The sequence below is a fragment of the Dermatophagoides farinae genome, chromosome 9, assembly GCF_024713945.1.
Source record: "Dermatophagoides farinae isolate YC_2012a chromosome 9, ASM2471394v1, whole genome shotgun sequence".
Taxonomy (NCBI): domain Eukaryota; kingdom Metazoa; phylum Arthropoda; class Arachnida; order Sarcoptiformes; family Pyroglyphidae; genus Dermatophagoides; species Dermatophagoides farinae.
The window spans coordinates 2,533,669-2,556,493 of record NC_134685.1 but is presented as its reverse complement, the minus strand read 5'-3'; the positions used below and the strand labels follow the sequence as shown (position 1 = coordinate 2,556,493).

General features: G+C 31.3%; 4 protein-coding genes across 11 annotated transcripts; 2 read left to right on the top strand and 2 right to left on the bottom strand.

The window, feature by feature from the left end:
* Window positions 1-45: 45 nt before the first annotated feature.
* Ssrp (structure specific recognition protein) lies at window positions 46-2,535 on the top strand. Its single transcript, XM_047061784.2, has 2 exons — window positions 46-180; window positions 254-2,535. The coding sequence occupies exons 1-2, from the start codon at window positions 130-132 to the stop codon at window positions 2,438-2,440; spliced, it is 2,238 nt and encodes a 745-aa protein (XP_046917740.2). The 5' UTR covers window positions 46-129; the 3' UTR covers window positions 2,441-2,535.
* Window positions 2,437-6,181, bottom strand: LOC124498074 (uncharacterized). 5 transcript variants are annotated; one of them, XM_075733914.1, is made up of 5 exons: window positions 5,962-6,181; window positions 5,083-5,740; window positions 4,902-4,991; window positions 3,789-4,836; window positions 2,437-3,717 (listed from the first exon to the last, which is right to left on the bottom strand). In XM_075733914.1, exons 2-5 carry the CDS (start codon window positions 5,146-5,148, stop codon window positions 2,633-2,635), a joined length of 2,289 nt encoding a protein of 762 aa, XP_075590029.1. In that variant the 5' UTR covers window positions 5,149-5,740; window positions 5,962-6,181; the 3' UTR covers window positions 2,437-2,632. The 5 variants fall into 5 exon arrangements, with proteins under 5 accessions (XP_075590029.1, XP_075590030.1, XP_046917738.2 ...); XM_075733915.1 differs by having other exon boundaries at window positions 5,120-6,180; XM_047061782.2 differs by having other exon boundaries at window positions 5,575-6,180.
* A 4,636-nt stretch (window positions 6,182-10,817) lies between these two features.
* LOC124497763 (uncharacterized) lies at window positions 10,818-20,848 on the top strand. 4 transcript variants are annotated; one of them, XM_075733911.1, is made up of 5 exons: window positions 10,818-11,005; window positions 12,660-13,594; window positions 16,926-17,253; window positions 17,329-20,208; window positions 20,277-20,848. In XM_075733911.1, the coding sequence occupies exons 2-5, from the start codon at window positions 13,495-13,497 to the stop codon at window positions 20,467-20,469; spliced, it is 3,501 nt and encodes a 1,166-aa protein (XP_075590026.1). In that variant the 5' UTR covers window positions 10,818-11,005; window positions 12,660-13,494; the 3' UTR covers window positions 20,470-20,848. The 4 variants fall into 4 exon arrangements, with proteins under 4 accessions (XP_075590026.1, XP_075590024.1, XP_075590025.1 ...); XM_075733909.1 differs by lacking the exon at window positions 10,818-11,005 and adding an exon at window positions 11,019-11,998; XM_075733910.1 differs by lacking the exon at window positions 10,818-11,005 and adding an exon at window positions 11,019-12,505.
* Window positions 20,765-22,557, bottom strand: PIG-V (phosphatidylinositol glycan anchor biosynthesis class V). The gene is made up of 2 exons (XM_047061042.2): window positions 21,778-22,557; window positions 20,765-21,706 (listed from the first exon to the last, which is right to left on the bottom strand). Exons 1-2 carry the CDS (start codon window positions 22,466-22,468, stop codon window positions 20,901-20,903), a joined length of 1,497 nt encoding a protein of 498 aa, XP_046916998.2. The 5' UTR covers window positions 22,469-22,557; the 3' UTR covers window positions 20,765-20,900.
* Between the last annotated feature and the right edge of the window lie 268 nt (window positions 22,558-22,825).

Here is a 22,825-nt window from a genome sequence, read left to right as displayed (position 1 = left end):
CCTATATGAATGGCTAATAAAAATTGTGCGCTTTTTTTTTTGTTCAATCAATCTTTTTATGCATGCATGTCATTGATTTGAGTAACAGATGATAACATTGTTAATCAATTCAAATTTTTCGTTATCATTATGGATTTTCTTGAATATTCTGAAGCTTTGAAAGAAGATCGTGGTGATTTGGTATGTATATTCACATCGATCATATATTTTTTTATTATTGATTTAAATCATTCAAAAAAAAAAAAAAAAATAGACTTCGGGTCGATTGAAATTGGCCAGTACACAGATTATATTTAAAAATCATAAAACTGGTAAAGTAGATAATCTTGGATACAGTGATATAAAGAAAATATCATGGCAACGTATGGCAGGCGGTTATTGTGTTCGTATTATGATGAACAATGGTCAAGTATTTCGATATGGTGGCTTCAAAGAACAGGACAAGGAAAAAATTGAAAAATTTGCATCACAATATTATGATCTACAGCTAGAAAATGTTGAATTCTCTGTAAAAGGTTGGAATTGGGGAACCGCCACTTTCGAAGGATCGGTATTGAATTTTGATTTATCATCAAAAAAATCGGATAGAACAGAACGAGCATTTGAGATTCCATTATCGAATGTTAGTCATTGTACAACGGCTAAAAATGAAGTGACAGTAGAATTTCATCAAAATGATGATGCACCGGTATCGTTGATGGAAATGCGTTTCCATATACCATCAGTTGATGGCACTGATCCTGTACAATTGTTTATGGATCAAGTATTGTCCAATGCAAGCATTATTCGTGAAACAGGTGAATGTATTGTCATATTTAAAGAATTACAATGTCTTACACCACGTGGCCGTTATGATATCAAACTATTTCCAACATTCATTCAATTACATGGTAAAACATTTGATTATAAAATTCCCATCACATCTGTTCTTCGTTTATTTCAATTACCTCATAAAGATAGCCGTCAGATATTTTTTGTACTTAGTTTAGATCCACCAATCAAACAAGGACAGACTAGATATCATTTTCTCATCTTATTGTTCAATAAAGAGGAAAATATTTCCGTCAATCTTGGCTTGACTACACAAGAGATTGATGAAAAATATGATGGCAAATTATCGAAAACAATGTCCGGTCCATTGTATGAAGTTATATCGAAAATAATGCGTGCTATGATTCAACGGAAAGTAATTTCACCAGATCCATCATTCTCAAAAGATATGCCAGCTATTACTTGTTCTTATCGTGCTAGTAATGGTCTTATGTATCCATTGGAACGTGGTTTCATCTATCTTCATAAGCCACCTGTTCATATTCGTTTTGATGAAATTTCATCAGTGAATTTTGCTCGTTCAGGTGGTTCAACACGTTCATTTGATTTTGAAATCGAAACCAAATCCGCTATAGTTCATACATTCAGTTCGATTGATAAAGAAGAATATTCGAAATTGTATGATTTTGTATCTAATAAAAAATTACGAGTGAAAAATCGTGGTACTGAAACATTGGAACCTAAAAATGAAGATGAACTTATCGATTCAGATATTGATGATGATGAACCGGATGCCTATCTACAACGTGTACGTGAAGAAGGTCGTATTCGTGAAGAAGTTGGTGATTCCGATGAATCGGATGAATCATTCAATCCAGGTGAAGAAGGTGATGAAGTGGCCGAAGAATTTGATTCAGATGCTAGTTCATCATCGTCATCTGAAAATGATGATGAAGGCGGTGGTGGTGGTGTTGGTGGTGGTGCTGATGGTACTGGCGATGGTTCGGATGATGATAAGAAACGAAAAAAGAAGAAACATAAAGAAAAACATAAACATCATAAAAAAGCTAAACATTCATCGGAAGGTTCCAAAAAAACATCCAAGAAAAAGAAAAAAGATGATAATAAACCTAAAAGACCATTATCGGCATTTTTCCTTTGGATGAATGAAAATCGTGATCGAATCAAAAAAGATCATCCTGAACTTTCATTGACAGAAGTGTCTAAAAAAGCTGGCGATCTATGGAAAGAAATGACAAAAGATGATAAAAGTAAATATGAAGAAATGGCAGCCCGTGCTAAAAAACAATATGACAAAGAAATGCTTGAATATAAAGCCAGTGGCGGCGGTGTTGGTGGAACTGACGATGATAAACAAATGAAAAAATCGAAAAAACCTTCCGCTTCAACATCATCATCATCGCAATCAAAATCACCGATTAAAAGCGGTAGTCAACAATATAAAAGTAAAGAATATATTAGCTCGGCTGGTTCTGATTCCGATGATAGTGAGGATTTGAAATCAGATGGTGGTGGTAGAAAATCATCGAAAAAATCCAAAACAAATGAAAAATCTTCGAAAAAATCATCCAAAAAAGAAAGTAGTGACGAAGAAGAAGAAGAGGAAGAAGAACTTTCAACACCAAGTGAATCATCAGAATCAGATTAACAATTTTTCATTTTGTCATTTATTTTAATTTGTAACCGAATTTTCATTGTCATCAATTTTTAAAATAAAAAATAAAACATTCATAACAAACACGATTGGCAATTGTTGTTGTTTTTTTTCAGTTCATTTTTTTTCTGAGTATTTGAGGTTTTCAGGTTTTTTTTGTTCGTTTGTTTTGTTTTTGTTTCAGGATCACAATCGTGTTATCTCTTCGACAAGATCATCTTGATCAATATAAAATGATGCTGGTAGTTGTTGATTATCGGATGGTGTTTGTTTTTTGGATCGATTGTTTCTACCATCATCATCATCATCATCGATTATTATAATCGATGATGATCGATTCGAATGTTTATCATCAGCGTTCATCTTTTTCCTTGTATTGTTGTTGTTGTTGTTATTGTTGCTGCTGCTGCTGTTGTTGTTGACAGATATGCTGACTGTACGATAATTTTTTACGGCATCATCATTATCATTATTATTATTTGGTGTGGATGACATACGTGATAATTTTCTACAATGAATTCTTTGACTAATACGATTACGAATATTTGATTGTAATTTTTTATGTTCTAATAATTTTTTCAATAAAATCTTTATGACCAATACACGACCATTACGACATAAGGCTAAAAGGCAGGAATTTTTCGAATCATATGATATTGAAAATATGGCTACATTATCTGTCCATTGTTTCAATATATCATAATATAATGGTATTCCAGTTTCGAGATCACAAATATAGATAGAACCATATTTAGATATAATGAATATAAGGCCAATATAATTATCACAAACAATATGCGTAGGAATGTCATCATATTGTACAAATTGATTCTTTGCTGTTGTTGTGCATGATGATGATGATGATGATGGTGATGAAGACGATGGATGTTGTTGTTGTTGTTGTGCGTTATGGTCTTCTTTGTGACATTGCATTTGTTCATCATGATCATCATGATGATTATTATTATGAAGATTATTATTACGTAATGATGTGAAATTTGTTGTTGTTCGTTGGAATCCATGTAACATTAAATGTTGACTTTTCATTGGACGATTTTTATAATAACTATTAGCTGGATTGGCCGTAGTACTCAATTCGATTATATATAGCTTCCAAAGATGAATTGTATCACGTTTACAGGCAATTAATAAAATTGAATCATTGGCACTTCCTTCGAAACGATAGCCAACGAATGTGGCTACATGTGCATCTATACATTGACTTTGTCCATAGGATTGTGAATGAATTTGTATTTTACCACATATTTCATCTGTAATTAAGAAAGTTAATTGATTATAATATAATAATAATAATAAATAAAAGATATGTGTAATAGCATACCATCTTCAAGATAGAGTGCGGTCAATGCAGACCAATATCCATACAATGGATCGATACTATAGTTGACAATTTGATAATGTTTAAAATCTTCATTCAATGAAAATATCATTTTCGGTGAATTATCATGTAACGATAATTGTTGTCCACTGGGATCCATCATTATGGACCAATGATAAACATCGTCTTCGGTTATAATTGCAACTGAATCACTATTGATCCATGTCCAATATAGACATTTATTTGGAAATTGTACCATACCAAAACAATCATTATCACGTATTGAATAGAATGCAAGCCAATATTCATTCGATACAGCAATAATATCCTGTTCGGGACTAATTTGTGCACAATTTGTATCCAGATTTGTTTCACAATTAATTAATAAATATTCAAATGGATTGATCAATGTAATGACACTTTGTATATTTGATGATTGTGCTGGTGATCTGGCATTTTGCATCATCATCATCATCATTGAATCATCTTTTGATCGAAAATGATTCGAATATGGATAATGATGGTTACGTGCCATTGGAGGGAGATCACGATGAAATTTTGATGATGTTAAATGTTGTTGATGATGAGGCGGTAATGGACGTATAGGCGTTGTTGGAAATGGCATCGAACGTATCGAAGAAAACGATGATGATGATGATGATTGTGTTAATCGATCAATAGTCCAATCACAATCACTTGTATTGGCTGTAGTAGCTGTCGATGATGATGATGAACAGAATGATGATGAATTTGTTGGCGATTGATTCATAATGAATGATTGAAATGAATTTTCCGATTGCATTGATGGTGAATACCATCGATGTGGATGGTGGTGATGATGATTATTTCGACGTCCACTAAATGTATTAAATGGTGATGGTGATAATTCATGATGATGATGATGATTATTATGATGGCTATGACTATCTTGATGTTGATTATTATTACGTGATTGATTAATAATTCGATGACAACATGATATCCATTTACTACTGGTCATTTTAACCTGATTCCAGCATACATCATTGATTTTAATATTATAATCAAGTAGCTAAATAAAGCAAAAAACAAAAAAAAATTTAAATTTTTGAAAAATGAAAATTCGATTTTACATACATTGAAAATGGGCGATACACGTATCGTTTGTTGTTGCTGCTGCTGCTGCGTTTGTTGTTGTTGATTTGGATGATCTTTCATGGTGGTGATCTAAAAAAAATAAATCACATCAGTTGAATTGGTCCCAGGAAATAAAAAAAAGTTTTTTCTGTCAGTTTTATTAAATGTAAATCAAAAATACTGTGTTTGTCGCTATTTGTATGACGATAATCGATAACCCTGAAAAAAAAATCGCTATGACAATCATCAATGTGATAATAATGACGCCAATACGGTTGTCATATAGATTGGATCCTTTTGACAAGATTATAATATGTCACCAGGGCAAATCACATATGATGATGATGATGATGATGATGATTAAGCCAGGCGTTATTCTACAAAGATTTTGTTCGTTTGTTCATTCATTCTCATCATGAATTGAATGAGCAGAGCAAGAAATTCAATTAATGGACAAAGAGTAGCAGAGAGAGAGAGAGAGAGAAAAAAAAATTGAACTTTTAAAGTTGAAATTCAATTGCAAATGATGTGTCTGATCGCGACTGGAGTTTTATATTCATATATAATATATTCATTCAATATAATAATAACAATGATGGTGATTTTGGCAGTAATTTCATGAATTTCAACGAAAAAAAAAGAAAAAAAATCTAAAAATAAAACCAAATAGTACACAATGATGAATGGTGGTTGGTCTTGGATGATACGGGAAGATGTCAATGCCAATGACGAATAAATTATGCCAATAGTCGTGTGTGTATGTATATACAAATGATGATGATGATTATCAAGGATTTGTCATTTTTTTTTCTTGCTGCTGCTGCTGATGTTGCTGTTATCTTCGTGTATATAAATGATGATGATGATAAAAAAATTTATATATCGAGGTTAATATCAAAGAGATCAAAGGTTCTAATAATGATTTTATATGTAGAAATCAACAAGTTTTTTTTTACAGAATCAGCAAGTTCAGTCTCAATTTTTTTGTTGTTGATACAAATCAGTGTTTAGAAAAAAAAAATGAAAAATGAAAAAAGAATTCTGGAAAAATAAATCCCACCAGAAAAGAGAAAGAGAATGTCGTCGTATTGATTAATTATTGATTATTTGTTGTTGTTGTTGTTGTTTATATTGTTGACATTTGATGCTATGATCCACAGAATACCAGCAGTTGGCTCATCATCATCAATGTAATTTATTTATAATTTTCATTCATCTGACAATCACTAGATGGCGACGTTGTATGCTAATTGATTCGAATTTTTTAATTTTTTTTTTGACAATTATCATGTTCCGTCCAAAAAATAGAAAAAGTTTACTTACCATATCACACACAATGGCCATTGTTTAATCAATCAATCAATCAATCAATCAATATTGTGTTGTATCGAATATCAACAAACGAAAAAAATTCAAATTCAAATTCGCGCAACAAGTTACCGAAGTTTAAATTCATCATCATCATTTTTTTTACAAAAATTAATCCCATAACCTTGTTTCTACATTTTGTTTTGTTTCAACAACAATAACAAAAAAAATATATGATAAATCGACAACAACAGAGATGTGGGAGTTTACACCGTACACACACACACACACATTTTTCCATTTCCCTTTTTCTCATCATCAACATCATGTTTTTGATGATTTCCATCAAAAAAAAAAATTCGACCGAATTGAATGGAATGAAAAATTTGAGAAAATAGTTGTTCGTCATGACCTGAAACAACTAACAAAAATCGACGACGAGTTGATATTATCGTTTTGTGTGTATGTGTGTGTGTGTCTCGGGAACAACGTGTATGGTGTGTTTGCCCTCGAACATTTTTTTTTTCTTTTTTTTCGTTGAAGCGATTAGGATATGTGTTTGTGTATGCGTGCATGTGTGTGTGTGTGTATAGAACACCGTTTTGTCCGTTGTGGAACAGCTTGAATTTTTCATCAAGAAAAACAAAAAACAAAAAAAAAACATAGATAATGACAGCAGCTGCTATTTGTTAAAACAAAAAAACAAAAACAAAAAAAAATGGGCCCCGCCGTAATAAACGTAAATGTAATTTGTCGAATGTCATCCATCCATCCATAATAAATAAATATAAAATGAAAAATCAGCGACAAGAACAAAAAAAATCGGGCTTGCAAAAATGTTCAAGTTCCGAACGTGTACGTGGTGCGTGTACTACGTACACAAATAACATGAAGAAATTGGAGAAAACAAAAAACAAGAAACTAAGCCATATTTGTTGCTAATTTTTTTCATTTCATTTCATTTCAAAGTCAGCAAAAAAAAAAAAAAACTCGTTCCAGAAAGTTTGCCGAAGAAATTGTTGTTGTTCCAAAATACGCCCGCCTATGTGTGTGTGTATGTGATGGTGGAACACGATATTTCAGTTCAGTTTTTTTTTTCGCAATTTCAATTTGTGTCCATGAACCAAACTGAACAAGTTGAACTTATCAAGTCGAGTGTGTTGTTGTTGTTGGAAATTTTTAACATTAACATTACCATGTGATTATTATTTCTTCGGTGTGGTGCCCGTTATTTTCATTGGCAAACTTTCTCTCATAAAAAAAAAATTTTTTTTTCTTCAACTCAAAGACAACGATGGCGCGGCGGGAGTATGATGTGGAAATTGATCTTGGAACTCGAAAACTAAAGACAAAAAAAAATGCTAAAATTGTTGAGAGCCATTATATGCAAGTCTCTCAAATCAACAACGACGAAAATTTGCAAAAAAAAATGCTCAATGCCAAAAGCAGTGAAAAATGTGTGTGTACGCGAAGCCTCGAGTGTTGTTTTTTTCCCCTCATTCGATATATTTAATTCAATTCAATTTTTTTTTGAAAATTATCATCACAGAGTTTATCACGGTGAAGAGTTTGTTCGTTTGATTTTGATTTTTTTTTTGAAGTTCGGTACGAATACGGTTTTTTGTTTTCATCTTCGATAAAAACAAAAAAATTGGTATTTCGAGGTTGACCTTTTTTTTGTTTTCGTTTGTTTCATTTCACTTTCAAGACGGCACACTTGATTTTTTACTTTTTACTCACAAAGTGTGAGCGGAAGGGGATGGAGGGAGCAAGAGAGCAACAAAAAAATGAAATGAAACTAGCAGATGTGGTGGTGGTGGCGGCGTTGGTGGTAGTGGTGGTGGTTGCACTTCCTCGAATGTGTGAATACAGCCGGTATTATTAAGACCGCCGTTTGTCGTTAATTAGTTCATTTTCATTGACAGCTATTTATCTGTTTTGTTTGTTTTTTTATTTCACCATCAATGAGATGATGAGATATATATTCATAAGGAAAAATAAATTGATCGATTTCGATTTGAATAAATTATTACAGAGTTTTGTAGTGAAGAAAACAAAAAGGCCCCACAAAAAATACACACACACACACACATACGTTTGATGTGGTCATCCGGTTTTATTTTGATTTTGTGTGTGTGTGTTTTTTTTTTTTTTTTTTTTTTTTTTTTGATGGCCGGATACCGTTTTTACGGCAAAGAAAATAGAACAAAAAAAACAAGATAATGGCCGAAAGATAACAACACAGGATACGGGAGGTGATGAAATTGATATCCATTTCCCTTTTTTTTCGAATGAAAAATCAACAATTTGTTGTTGTGGTAAGTTGCTATTGATGATGGTTGGTGGTGGTGGTGGTAAAACCAAATTAATTGGATTGTCGTTCATGATTGTCGTCGTCGTCGTCGTCGTTGTTCGTCGTCGTCGTTTCATAATCAAAATCATGAACGGAAATCGTAATAACAAGTTGTTGGTTTTTAATGACTAGAAAAAACAAGTGAATGAATGAGTGATAGTGTGAGTGGAAATAATTTTTCCGTTCGCGTCCGTTTTTGTTTTATTTTGTTTTTTTTTTCGCCATTCATTACGTAAATTACAAATAAAAAATTGATTGTTTGACAATCAATATCAGAGAAAAATTTCGGAATAATTAAAAAAAAAAATCGGTTATCGATAATTATATAAAGCAAATATAGCAATTTTTATATTCTCAACATTCGAATATAAACATATTTTTCGATTATATCGATAGTATCGATAGTATTAAAAAAAAAGATTTGATAAATGAATGGAAAAGTAAAACGGCAACAGGAAACATTTTTTTTAATTTTTTTTTTTGCAACCAAACCAAACCGACGACCATCATCCAACAACAACAACAACAACAAAAAAAAATCCAATAGTCCATCCACATTGGCATACACACACACACACAACATATGCATACAAAACGCCATTCTCGGCATTCAAGGCAATCGACTATTTTTTTATTTTTTCTATATTCGATTGTCGTCATCAAGCGACCGATTCAAATGATATCTGTTTTTTTTTTCGTCCAAACCAGCAAATACAATACAGCAATACAAGTGTAAGCGAAAATGAACAAAAAAAAAAGAGAAAAACAATATTCGACGAATAAAAATGGATGGATGGATGGATGGATGGTGATCACACACACACACACACACAAACATACGGGCGTGGGCAAATATCAAAAACGGCACATATCAAAAACGAAAATTTGATGAACAAAACAAAAATGAAAATTTTTTTTCACTTTTAATATTTTTTGTCTCGTCGATATATATGACGTTTCCTTTTCAGATCTCCATCTCACATAATTGTGGCTTCTATATCGTATGTTTGTCGTTGTTGTTTTCAAACACCATAATTTGGAAACATTTATTAATCATGACGGATGAGAATTTGAATTGGACAAAAATTTTTCTCTTTATGGTAGAATAGAAATAACTGTAAATATCTCCCAAATAGAACAATAGGGTTTGACAAGGTCGTGGTGGCCGAGAAAATCAAAAAAAAAAAATGATTTATAGATATTCCGATCAATATATATTATTCACATCTGTTTATGCCGCAAATATATCCAATTGATGATTGTCACCGATTTGTTCGGGAATGTATGCAATGAACCACCTGCTGCTGCTACTGCTGCTTGGTGCTTGGTTGATTTTGATGTCAATACGGAACGGCCATTTTTGATTTCCCTTTTTTTTATAATATTTAACCATCATCATGGAAAATGAATTAAAATGATATATTATGATTGACATCACAAAATGATGATCATCACGGTATATACAATTTTGATCAAAAAAAAAGAGAAAAAAAATTTTGTCCACGAACAAACAACCACGATTTGAATGGCCAATTTACACACACACACACATAACAAGTTTTTTTTCTGTTTATTTCGAACAATTCGAATTGAGTAACGCTATTTCCACTACCGTTGGACTATGTTTTATCTATGTGTGTGTGTGTTGTTGTTGTTGTTGTTGTTGGTTTGTTGCCATGGCCATCAAAATTCAACAACGTAAACGAAACGGGATGTCTTTAAATGATGGCCATCAATGATGATGATGATGATGATAATATCATTTTCATTATGAATGGCTAAATATGATTTGTTTTTGGTTTTTTTTTTTTACTTTTTTTGATTAAAATGTAAATGATGATGATAATTTATGTAATAATACATTTTATTTATATTGTGAATAGAAAGATATTTGGAGGGAAAATACCGAACAAGGTGGAAATAGAATAAGATTCGAATGTTTTGATCGTTTGATTTTTTTTTTCAGTGGGAGAAGAAGAGAATGGGAATGGAAACAAAAAAAACGACCACCAAAAAATTCATTTCGAAATTCATTTTGTCCGTTTTTTTTTCGTTGTTGTTGATGTTGAAAAATTTTCTTCTTATCATCATCATTTTTTTGTTTGTTTGTTTGATATTAAGAAATATTCATCCAACATCTATTCATCCGACTCGTGCAACTCAATTTTTGTTTCCATCATCATCATCATCATCATCATCATCATCATCATCATCATCATCATCATCATCATCATCATCATCATCATGACCATTATCGTTAACATTGAACAGCAACAACATCATCATCATCATCATCAGCAGCAGCAATGATGATGATTATGTTGAGAAAAAAAAAATGGCCATTCATTCATTTGGCCACCACTACCAACTTTTTTATCCAGTTGTCCAACATACACACACACACACACACACAACCGATATCGACCGACAAATGTAATAAATGGTAAAAAAAAGAAAAAAATTTCAATAACAGCATCTCTTGCAAATGTGAATGCAAAAAATCGTTCTTACAACAAAAACAACAAGTGAAAGTAAAAAAAAAAAAAAAAAGAAAGAGAAAGCGGTGGTTTTTTTTTCAATGTTGTTGAGAGCAAAAAAAAAAATACGTCATCATCCGCATCTTTATTCGTCGACAAACACGAATTTTGTTTGGACACATCGGACCATCATCATCATCATAATCATCATCGTCGTCGATCCGATCGAATAAAAAATAAAGCTCAACAAGTTGTTGTTGTTGTTGTTGCTGTTAAGAATGACAAAAAAAAAAAATATTCGCGGGATATTGAATGAAAATAGAAAAAAAAACGTAAAGCGCGCGCATATACAACATATACAATAAAAAAAAAATAGCCAACACGTTACACACACACAGATTGGTGAAATTGAAAAAAAAGAGAGAAAAAGAGGAATTCGGAAAAGAAAGAAATAAAGAAAAAAGAGAGAGAAAGAAAGACTTGAATTTTGGAAAATGCGTCCTTGTTGCGATATTTTTTTTTCATCATCATCATCATCATCATCATCGTTTTCGTTTTGTTTCGTTAGTTTTCCACATCGATATTAATCATCATCATCATCGTCATTACCACCACCACCACCACCGCCGCCGCCACCGCCACCATTATTTTACCACATTCGATTATTGTGTAAAAACGTACGTGTTTTTTGTGTGTGTGTTTGTGTGACCAAACAACGACAATAATTCGGAAAAAGAAAATTTACCCGTAAATTTTCCGTTGTTATTTTTCAAAAAAAAATTGTGTTTTGCGTGTGTTTGGTTTTTTTTTTTTTTGTTGTGTTTTTAGCCAAAATATAATCAAACACTTGTAGCATGTGTATGTATTTTTCAATGCGACTATATGAGTTGGAACAAAAAAAAAATTAGCAAATTGGTAAATTGACTTGATGGTGGTTAATATATAATATAATATAAATGGTTAGTAGTGGTTAATATTAATGATGATATTTTGTTTGGTGGTATTAGTGGTAGTAGCATTATCAATCAATGAAATGAATGGTTGATAATGATGATGATATTATCAATCATTATCCAAAAAAAAACAGGGACCAGAGAGAGAGAGAGAGAGGAATGGAGAGAAAATGAAAATTACTGTTTTTTTTTGTTATTTTGAAGATCATGGACCACCACCAACAATCAACAACCAACAACAACAACAACAACAACAACGACAACGGCAATAGTGGCAATCAATAAAAATTCAGCATGTGTGTGTGCGTGTGTGTGTGGGTCCCGAGAAAAAAAAAAGATTGGCCGTGGTTCGGTTTTGTGTTCTTCAACCACCATATTTTATTCTTCGATCATCATTTGCCATTCCTGCTCTGTTGATGATAAGCGTGTGTGTGTGTGTGTTTTGATATCAACGGAATATATAAAAAACAACAACAACAACATAACCATCCCGTTTTTTTTTATCCACTCATTGTGAGGGCATTTTCAATCAATGATATAATTTAATGATGATGATGATTGAGATGATAACAATGATGGCAAATTTTCATTTTCAATTTTTTTTCTGGATTTTGATTTTTCGGGTGTCTAATAACTAATAATTTTTTTTTCATTTTCAAAATAACAGGCATCTCTTCCATTCATTCATTTACAACAGCAGCAGCCGCAACACCAGCACCAGCAGCTACTACTACTGAGATTTTTTTTCTGTATAATATATATATATGTGAATTGAAATATTGAATTGTCGAGATTGATGATGATGATGATGATAACATCAACAAACCAGAGAAAAAAACAACAAAATCCATAGACCATTTGTGTGTGTGTGTGTATTTACTGCCTGCCTGCATATTATTTTTTTGTCAGTTTTTTTTTTTGTTTGAAATATAATTTTTTGTCGTCGTCGTCGTCGGTTGTCGTAATAAGTTTCGTCATCTTTTTTTTTTACTACAACAACACAACCACCAACCACCACCACCACCAAAAAAAAAAATCATCATCAGTTGTTGATGTTGTTGTTGAATTTGATTGTATAGTAAATCGAAATTCATCGAACCAAAAAAATAACAAAAAAAAAAAAAATAAAATAAATAAACTATCAAACCACCACCACCACCACTTGTTGATGTCGTCGTATTTGTTTGCTTGTCCGTGTGTGTGTGTGTGTGTGATGGAACGAAAGAAAAAAAAATGTCATAAATCCAGCTAATCGTTTATCAACGATTTTTGAAAAAAAAATTTTTTTTTTCTTTTTCGTTGACAAATTAATTGATCACAATGATCATGATGAAACATGATGACTAAACTTTGAATTTTACCCGTTTTATTCGACATCATCGTCATCATCAATTTTCATCAACCATCGTCATCAATTTTTTTTCAGACTGATCATCATTTACCGAATTGTTCATGACATTCGAATTTACCAAAAAAAAAATTTCCTTTATATTATATAAATTATGACTGAAATTGTATCGACTAATAATAATCAATTGAATACGATAATCATGTCAACACAATCATCACCGGACACTAGTCCACAACATCCATGGCCAATGGGTAAGTTTCATAATTGTAGAGAAAGGTATAAAAATGACAATTTTCATAATGTCTTTTTTTTCCTGTTCTAAATTCATTTGGATAATATTTCCGGGTAAAATTTTCAATTTTTAAAATATAAAACGATTATATTAGAATTGCGTCGTTTTTATTTCACTTTCTTTTCGTTTCAGCTGATAATTTTTTTTTTTTTTTTATTTTTATTTGTGTGTGATGTACGTAATATCTATCATTTGTCTATATGTGTGTCTGTGTATTGTGTGAGTTTGATCAAATCAATTAATCATTGATCTTAAATATCTAGTATTTTTGGATGTGATGATGATGATGATGATGATGATAGTGATACGCCTTCAGAGTATATATTTTTTATTATTAAAATGATAATAATTGTAACTGTGGATGAAAATGGAATTGATTTATTATTGAATCGTAGTATATATTCTATTTTTTCATTTATTCAATTTTGATCGAATCGAATTATGAATCAATTCGATTTGATAATAATAATTTGATTTGATGAAAGAGAATGTACTACACTATACCTTTTTTTGATGATGATGATGATGATGATGCAAATACCAGACAATTATCATTATCATGTGTTTGTGTTTGTGTGTGTTTAATAATATTGAGGGACATACCATACCATGCAATAATATTCAATCATTTTTTTTTTTTTTGATTAAATGATAATAACAAACTACTACTACTACTACTATTTGATACTACTACCATGATATTGATCATCATCATCATCATTATTTGGTTTTCATTTTTAATGAATGAATAAATGAATGAATATGATGTGATTTTATTTTTTATTTTTTTTTCTTGATTGATAAATTGATCGATATATCTATCCATTTGAATTTGAATATCATCTTGATGATGATAATGGATCATTTGGTCTATGTGTGTGTTTGTGTGATGGTCATCATCATCATTATCATGGACAAACTATCCATGATTTAATCATGATTTGATAACAATCATCATTAACAATATCAATATATGTGTATGTTTGACCCGACACACTACTAGATTATCGTTATATATAATAAAACGTGGCAAAATTCACATTGTTTCATGGTGTTTATCATAAAGAAAATTTAATTTTTTTTTTACTTTGAAAAGAGAACAACGAACAAATCAAATGGTTCTTATGAATTTTGTTTTCTTGTATGATGTTTTTTGTATTTGTTTGCCCTGTATAATCATCATCATCATCATCATAGATAAATATTATGCAAAGAACGAGCTTAAATATTGGACACATTTTCACACACATGCTGGGCATTCGAGGAAAAAAAATGGCCATTTCGGACTGTTGTTGTTGTTGTTATCCGAACCAACAATTGTCGATTTGAAAATGGACAAAACAAAACAAAGACAACTACAATGTTCATTCGACAATGATTCAAGGTCTTCGGACAATCACGACGTCGACCAGATGATGATCTTCAACTCTTTCTATATTTCCTTTTCGAATGTTTATTCTGATGACCATTTTTTTTTTTTGCTTTCGAAAAAAAATTAGCCCAGAAGGCAACGAAAATTGTACCAAAAAAAAAAGAGAGAGAGAGAGAAAGAAAAAAAAAAGACATTTGGTCCACACCCCACACACACACACATATATACCAAAAATTCAATTCTAAAATAAAATAGTGATACCCGAATTTGCAGCTGTCCCGAACTTTACCACATGCACATGTTTATTTCATTGATTGAATTCTATATTTTCTCTATTTTCTATTCTTTATAGAAACAACAAGAAATGTGCGTTGGTGGTGTGTGTGTGTGTATTCAACCGTGGTGGTATGTTTTCACTATCTGTCTATATGTGAAACGGGCTATTGAGTTTTCGTTCCAAACGGCCACAAAAATGAAAAAAAAAATTTTTTTTTTTTTTTCGTTTCCAATCATTCCAAGTAACACGGGTTTTTTTTTCTTTTCCTCTCTCTCGTTCTCGTGTTTTCGTGTTCTCGTGCTTTCTCTTTTTTTACTCTCACCACCACTACAACTTGTTGCTGCTGTTATACCTCATTCGACAATCTTTAAACATTTTTTTATTTTTTTTTTTTCGTTGATGATGATTTGACCTCGATGTTTTTCAAAGTTAATTATTCTTGTGTTTTTATTTTTCGTAGTAAGCTTGGCACGGCCAAGTTCGGTCATGTATCCTGTGTGTGTGTGTGTGTGTTTATGTGTGTCTGTGGTAATAATTTTTGACTTTCATCATGATGAAAATGATTATGATGATGATGATTAGACCGAACAACGACGACTATGACGACGATGAAACTTTTTTCGGGTTTTGATTTTCTCGTAATGTGCAGGGCCAACCCCAAAATCAAATGATGATGATGATAGCTAGAGTGAAAGATAGTAATGTTTTGACCAGGGTCGATTCCAGTTTTGAGCCAAACCCCGAAATTTTCAATTCTCTCTCGTTCTGGCTATGACCGGCTGGCTGGTATTAACATTTGATCATCATGATGGCTGACTGACTGATGATGATTATTATTATTATTATGGCCCCGTAAATTTTTTCTTTTCTCGAGGTCCCAGTTGTATTTTTTTTCTGTTATCTATGCATTTTATATGGGTATATGACTCATATGTACAAGTGTCGGTCGCTTATCATGCACACAGTCCGTGTGTGTGTGTGTGATGACCGACACGACGACCTCCGACATTTTGGTTTATCATCATGGTAAATTGTTTTTAAATAGGAATTTTTTGTTTGTTTGTTTCCTCATATAGCATTGGAACAAACAAGTTTCCATCATCATGATGATGATGGAATTTTTTTTAAACAAATTAAAATTGCCGATATTCCAAAAAAAAAAAAAATAAGGGCGGACATTTTTTTTCTCCCTCTCTCCCCTGTTGGTTGGTTGGTTGGTTGTTTGATTGGATGGCTGGCTGGCTTGCTTGCTTGCTTTACTGGTTGCAAATATGGTTGGCCATTTTTGATCATTTATAACGGAAATAAAAATGGCAGAAACAAAAAAATTGTTATGGATGATTGCCATTGTCGGTCAATGTCCAATCATCGCGAAATGTATATGTGTGTATGTGTGTGTAAATGAATGATGTGAGTGAACAGTGTTAAAGATGAATAAAAATGAAAATTTCCGGTTTTTGTTGCTGTTGTCACAATGTTCAAATTGAATTGTAATAATTCAATTGTAGGCGGTTTTCATTATTGGTTGTTTATTATTGAATTTTTGGTTTTTTGGATCTTATAATAATTGAAAAATGTTTTTTTTTGTTTTGTTTTGTTTTGTTTTTTTTCGGTTTGGCTGATTGAATATGAATTATTTAGTTCCAGTATTGCAAACATTAACCGTACTATCGGATGGTGAAGAAGAACAAATGGAACAAAAAATGGGTATTGAAAATGGTGGTGGTAATGGATATGCTACTGGTACAATGACAATGACTAAAATGGCCATTGATAATGTTGTACAGCATCATCATCATCAACAACAACAACAACAATCATTAAGTCCACATTTAACAATTCAGAATCATCATCATCATCAACAGCAACAACAACAACAACAACAGCAACAACAAAAACAACATCATTCATCAAATAGTCAAAAACGTAAAGTTGGTAGACCAATTACATCAGTGAAAACGATGAATAGGTTTGTTGAATATCTATTTTTTTGAATTTATTTGATTTTAATTTTTTTTTACCATTCATTCATTCATTTATTAAGTAGATCATTTCCAGCTGTGGATGAGATTCGTGCCAAATTAGAAGCAGGTGAATGTTATGTAAGACCACGTGCATCAAGTTCATCATCTGATGTATGGGCATTATTTCAAGAAGTTGCCTATAAAGATAATCATGTATTTACTGGCATTGTTCAATGTAAAACATGTCATTTTTTAACACGTTATCATGGCCAAATAACCGGTACATCACATATGCGTCGTCATCATTGTTTTTCTTTATTATTTCCAAATTCAACACCAGCTAATAGAAAACCAAAAACAAATAATAATATTCCAGTACAATCAACGAATAATAATCGATCCAATTCAATGAATGGTGGTGGTAATACAACATTCAATATAACGGATGCTGATTCAACGACACCACGAATGTTGAAACGAATGAAAAAAGATTTACCAACCTCAGCTGCTGCCACCTCGATGACAGGAGGTGGACGACAATCATCATTTGTTGGTAATCATTTAAATTTGAATGATACATCAGCAACATTATTATCAGCATCATCATCACCATCAACAACCACAACGTTAACAAATCAAACAGGAGCACATATTACCATACATCCAGCATTACCAAAGAAAAAATTTAAAAATCAATCACATGGTGTTGTTGGTAATAGCCATTTAATTCATCATCATACAACGGATGCAAGATCATTAATATCGAATGGTGGCGGTATAGCGGTCACAATGACAACAAAATCACCATCACCATCTTCATCATCATCATCGTCATCATCATCATCACAATCAATGTTACATCCACGATCATCATCGAATAATAATAATGGCTATAATTCACCATCATCATCATCAACGACAACGACGGCTACAACCACAATGATGAATGGTCAACGAAATGTACAACATATTCGTCAAGATCTCCGTGAAAGACTTGTACAATTCTGTGCTGAAGAATTAGTACCATTACAATCTATAATTAGTGATTCATTTAGGGCTATATTGCAATCTCATCTTCGTTTATGTACTCAACAAGTTTTACAACAATTATATCAACAGCCACAACTTTTAAATCTTGCAACAACATTATCATCTTGTTTAAATCATCTGCCAGCACAATCACCTGATCTGGAACAATTACAATCCTATCAATTACAATTATATCGACAATGTTTGGAACGTATTCGATCGGATGTCAATACGAATCTTGAGGAAAATCCAGGCTCTGCATTGGTCTGTGATTCGGATAATGATGCCTGTATAATGTCTGTGTATTATGTTGATTCACGTTGGCAATTGACTGAAGCAATTCTTTCAGCATCCGGTATGGTTGTTGATATAAATCGATTTGTTGCACGTACCCTAGATGATTATGGACTTCAAGATCGTAAGAAATTGAGTAAATTTACATTCGTATCACATGGTGGTCAATTTGGTGGCGTATCCGTATGTCTAAGTTCAATGGCTCATATTGTAGATAAAGTGGTAGAGGAATCGTTAGCCATTGTTACCGATAATGATAATTGTAATGATGATTCTATGAATCCATTATTGGATCTATTCGATTCGTGCCATGAAATTGCCATTCGTTTGAATTTACAATCAACAATTGAACAAGCTAATCAATATGATGTAGATTGGATTGGTAAATATGAACTATTAAAAGCGATCGACGATAATAGCCAATCGATTGAAGATAAGAATGATATGAAATCTATTGATTTTAAATTGATAGCCATATTGATCAAATTATTGGAACCATTTCATGCTGCATCCAATGAATTACGACAATGTTCAAATCATCCAACACTATGTCATGTATTGTTGTATTTTTATAAATTGAAAAAAGTTTTATCTTCCACTCATAATATTATTGGCATCACTCATCATCATAATAATAATAATCATCATCATCATCATCAAAATAAAAGTAAAAATAATAATAATAATAATAATCACAACAACAATAATACTAAAAGACGAATCATTAATGCCAAATTAACGAAAAAAATAAAGAATACTACTACTACTACTACTACTACTAATACTAATACTAATACAAGTAGTGAATCAGATTCTGATTCAAATGAAGAAAAAGAAACATTTGATTCATTGAATAATAATACGGGTGATAAAACTACTGCAACAACAACAACAACAACAACAACAAATGGTGATGATGAAGAAGAATCAATTAAAGATGAAAATGACGATGATAATGATGATGATGATGATGATAATGATGACGATGATGAGGAGAATAAAGATGATCGAAATATAAATCAATTGATACAGAATCTTCGGCAAACATTAATGGATAATCTGGATAAACATTATGAAGTGCAATCATTACATAGGATAGCAACATTTTTATGGCCAAATTTTCGTTTATTAAAAATGTTAACATCAGATGAACAGAAAGAAGTACATGAAGATGTAAGAAAATTGATTCAAACTAGAGTTAAATGTACAAATCAAGTGAATAATTTAAATGGTCAAAATTCAAATGATAGTGGTAATTGTCATAATCATGATGATGATGATCATAACAACAATGGTTTAGGAATATGTGATGGATCCATTTCGAATGATAATACCGTTGGCGGTGGTGGTGGTAATATGATGATGAAAAATAAATCCAAATCAAATTTCGATGAATGGGAAATATTTTCTGATGAAGATCAAGATGAAGTGGATAAATATCTTTCTGTACAGTTAACATCTTGTTCTGAACATTTTGTATTGAATTGGTGGCGTGAACATTCGAATGAATTTCCAAAATTATCACAATTAGCCAAATGGATATTATCAATACCGGCATCGGTTACAACAAGAGAACGTTTTAAAATTACGAAAAATTGTCATATTGATGATATGTTGCTATTTTTACATTGTAATATGTAAGTTTTTCTGTTTTTCTTGAAAAAATTTTAATTTTTAAAATTCTTTTCATTCAATATAATAATAGGCAAACGGAAAAATTTGATTTTGCAAAATTGAAACGATCATTGAAACAACAACAACAACAGCAGCAGCAATCAACAACAACAACAACAACAACAACATCGATAAAACAAAAAAATCGAAATTCCACTAATAATAATTTTAATGTAGCTACAGCTGCCGCTGTAGCAGCCGCATCAAGTTTAATTGCAAATTGATTGCAATGGATAATTCCTGCATCATAGCAAAATGTTTTCGTTTTGTTTTTTTTTTTATTATTATATCATGACCACCATCACCACATACTATATTCATTTTCTTAGAATTTTTTTTTTTTGGTTCTTCTTTTTTAATATAACACTTGTGTAGTCATCACAAACACATACATCATTTTGTTGTTTTTTTTCTCTTTATTTTTTTTTCATTCTTCTTAACAAAATTGTATTGAACTTTATGAACAAATAAGAATAAACAAAGAATATATACTCTCCCCCCACCCCCATAAGTGTATGATAAATAAGAATTTTTTTTATTTGTTTGTTTTCAAAATAAAATTGTAACGAATTTTTGTTTTTTTTTTTTTTTGATTTTTACAAATTTCACATTTTGTATTTGTCTGTTTGTGTGTGTGTATGTGTGTGTGTGTGTGTTAGGTAAATGGTAAAAAATTGGCAAACATAATGGTTCCAAATATGAAATAACCAATGAACCAAATTTGACGAATCATCGTTGCTGTTATTTTCAAGTGTTGTGTAAATAGTGTTGGCGATGGTGATGGTGATGACAATTTATTATTTCGTTTCATTGATTCAAGATGAAATATAGCCCAATATGGCCATGGATTAGATGATAATAGAAAACGATTTGATACTTGTATATGCATGAATAGTATACAGAATGTGGCCAAAAAAATGGAATGTAAAACAAATGGTAAACATTGTTTTGATCCAATTATATTGATAGTTTTTCGTTTGTCGTCCTTGTTGTTGTTTTTCATTTGTGTACAATCGATGAACATTGAAATATTCCGCTGTTGTCTATAAACCAGTGTTGATAAAAAGAATTTAAAATTTATATAAAAATATTCATATGATGAATAAAGAATAACAAAAAGAATTGGAATGGCAAGTAGAAAATTTGGCAATTGTTTCCATTGATAATATCGTAATAGGCCAATATTCCAATATTTAGCTTGTATAGCTTGATATGATAAAGGAATAGAATAGTTACACCATTGTGGTTGATGAATAGATTCAGAATTACAGAATAATTTATATGCATAATATTGATATAGAAAAAATGGTAACATGATCATTATCACAAAAATAATGGTGTTGAATAAATTTTTCAATATCAAAAATATTTTCGATGAATTTTTTCGCCATGGATGATTCATATATTCAAGCCAAGTATGGCAAATTTGATAGAAAATGATGTAACCAATTGATAAGAATCCTATTAAGAACCAAAAAAAAAAAATGTAAACAAACGCATTAAAATGGGACACAAACATTGAAAATGTTTACCATTTGATCTTGTGAATGCACTCATTGCAAATAATAATGATGCATTGAATGGATTGTGGCCAATATATAAACAACAAAATGCAGCCAATGTCAATGCTGTAAATAATGATTCTGTATAACAAGCTGTAAAGAATATTGATGCTGGATTATAGATGAATAATTTAACAATATTCATGATATCATCATGGCCATCGTCATTATTATGATTGTGGTAAAAAAAATGTTGACTTAATTCAAATAGTAAACAGGCAGAAAAACAAAAACAAATTATATTAACAATATATGCAGAAATGATTATACATGTAATCCAATGTAATTTGACCAACAATATGGTGGATAATATTGATGCAAATATTCGTATTATTAATGGATAAAATGGAAAAAATGCCAACATTTGTTCATCAGTATTATAATAGCCACCATAATTGGCAATAGTGATAAAATATTGACCATCCCATGATGTGAATGGTTTCATGGCCATAATTAACATTGTTTCTAGCCATCCATTTTTATTTTGTTTGGAATTATTGAAATGTTCATAGATCAATTCATTATGATATGCATCAGCCATATGATCCGGTATGAATAGATCGGCAATAATGGCCAAAATTGTCAATTGAATACGTGATTGAATACATTTTTTAATGATTATTGACCAATAATTTTTTCTATTATCATTTGACCATGGCATTATTCTGATTTTATAATAAAATTCAGAATGAAAAATAAACAAAAAAAAAAAAAATAAAAAATCCAAACACCAAACCCAATTGGCATGAGGTTTTTTTTTCGGCAATAAAAGATATATATAAACACGCGCATGTACCAAAGTGAATTCTGTTTTCCTTTCATCCACTGATGCTACTATCATTTTTGTAGTAGAAGTAGCAAAAATAGATAATGTGTGTGTGTGTGTTGTGGTGGTATGTGGATATGAAAAAATTTATTTACAGTGGTGCACAACACATTTTTTTTTATTTCCCGAAAAAAAAACCTTTGCGCGGCAGATAAATAAAAAAAAATGGTACAACCCAAATTTGATGAACGA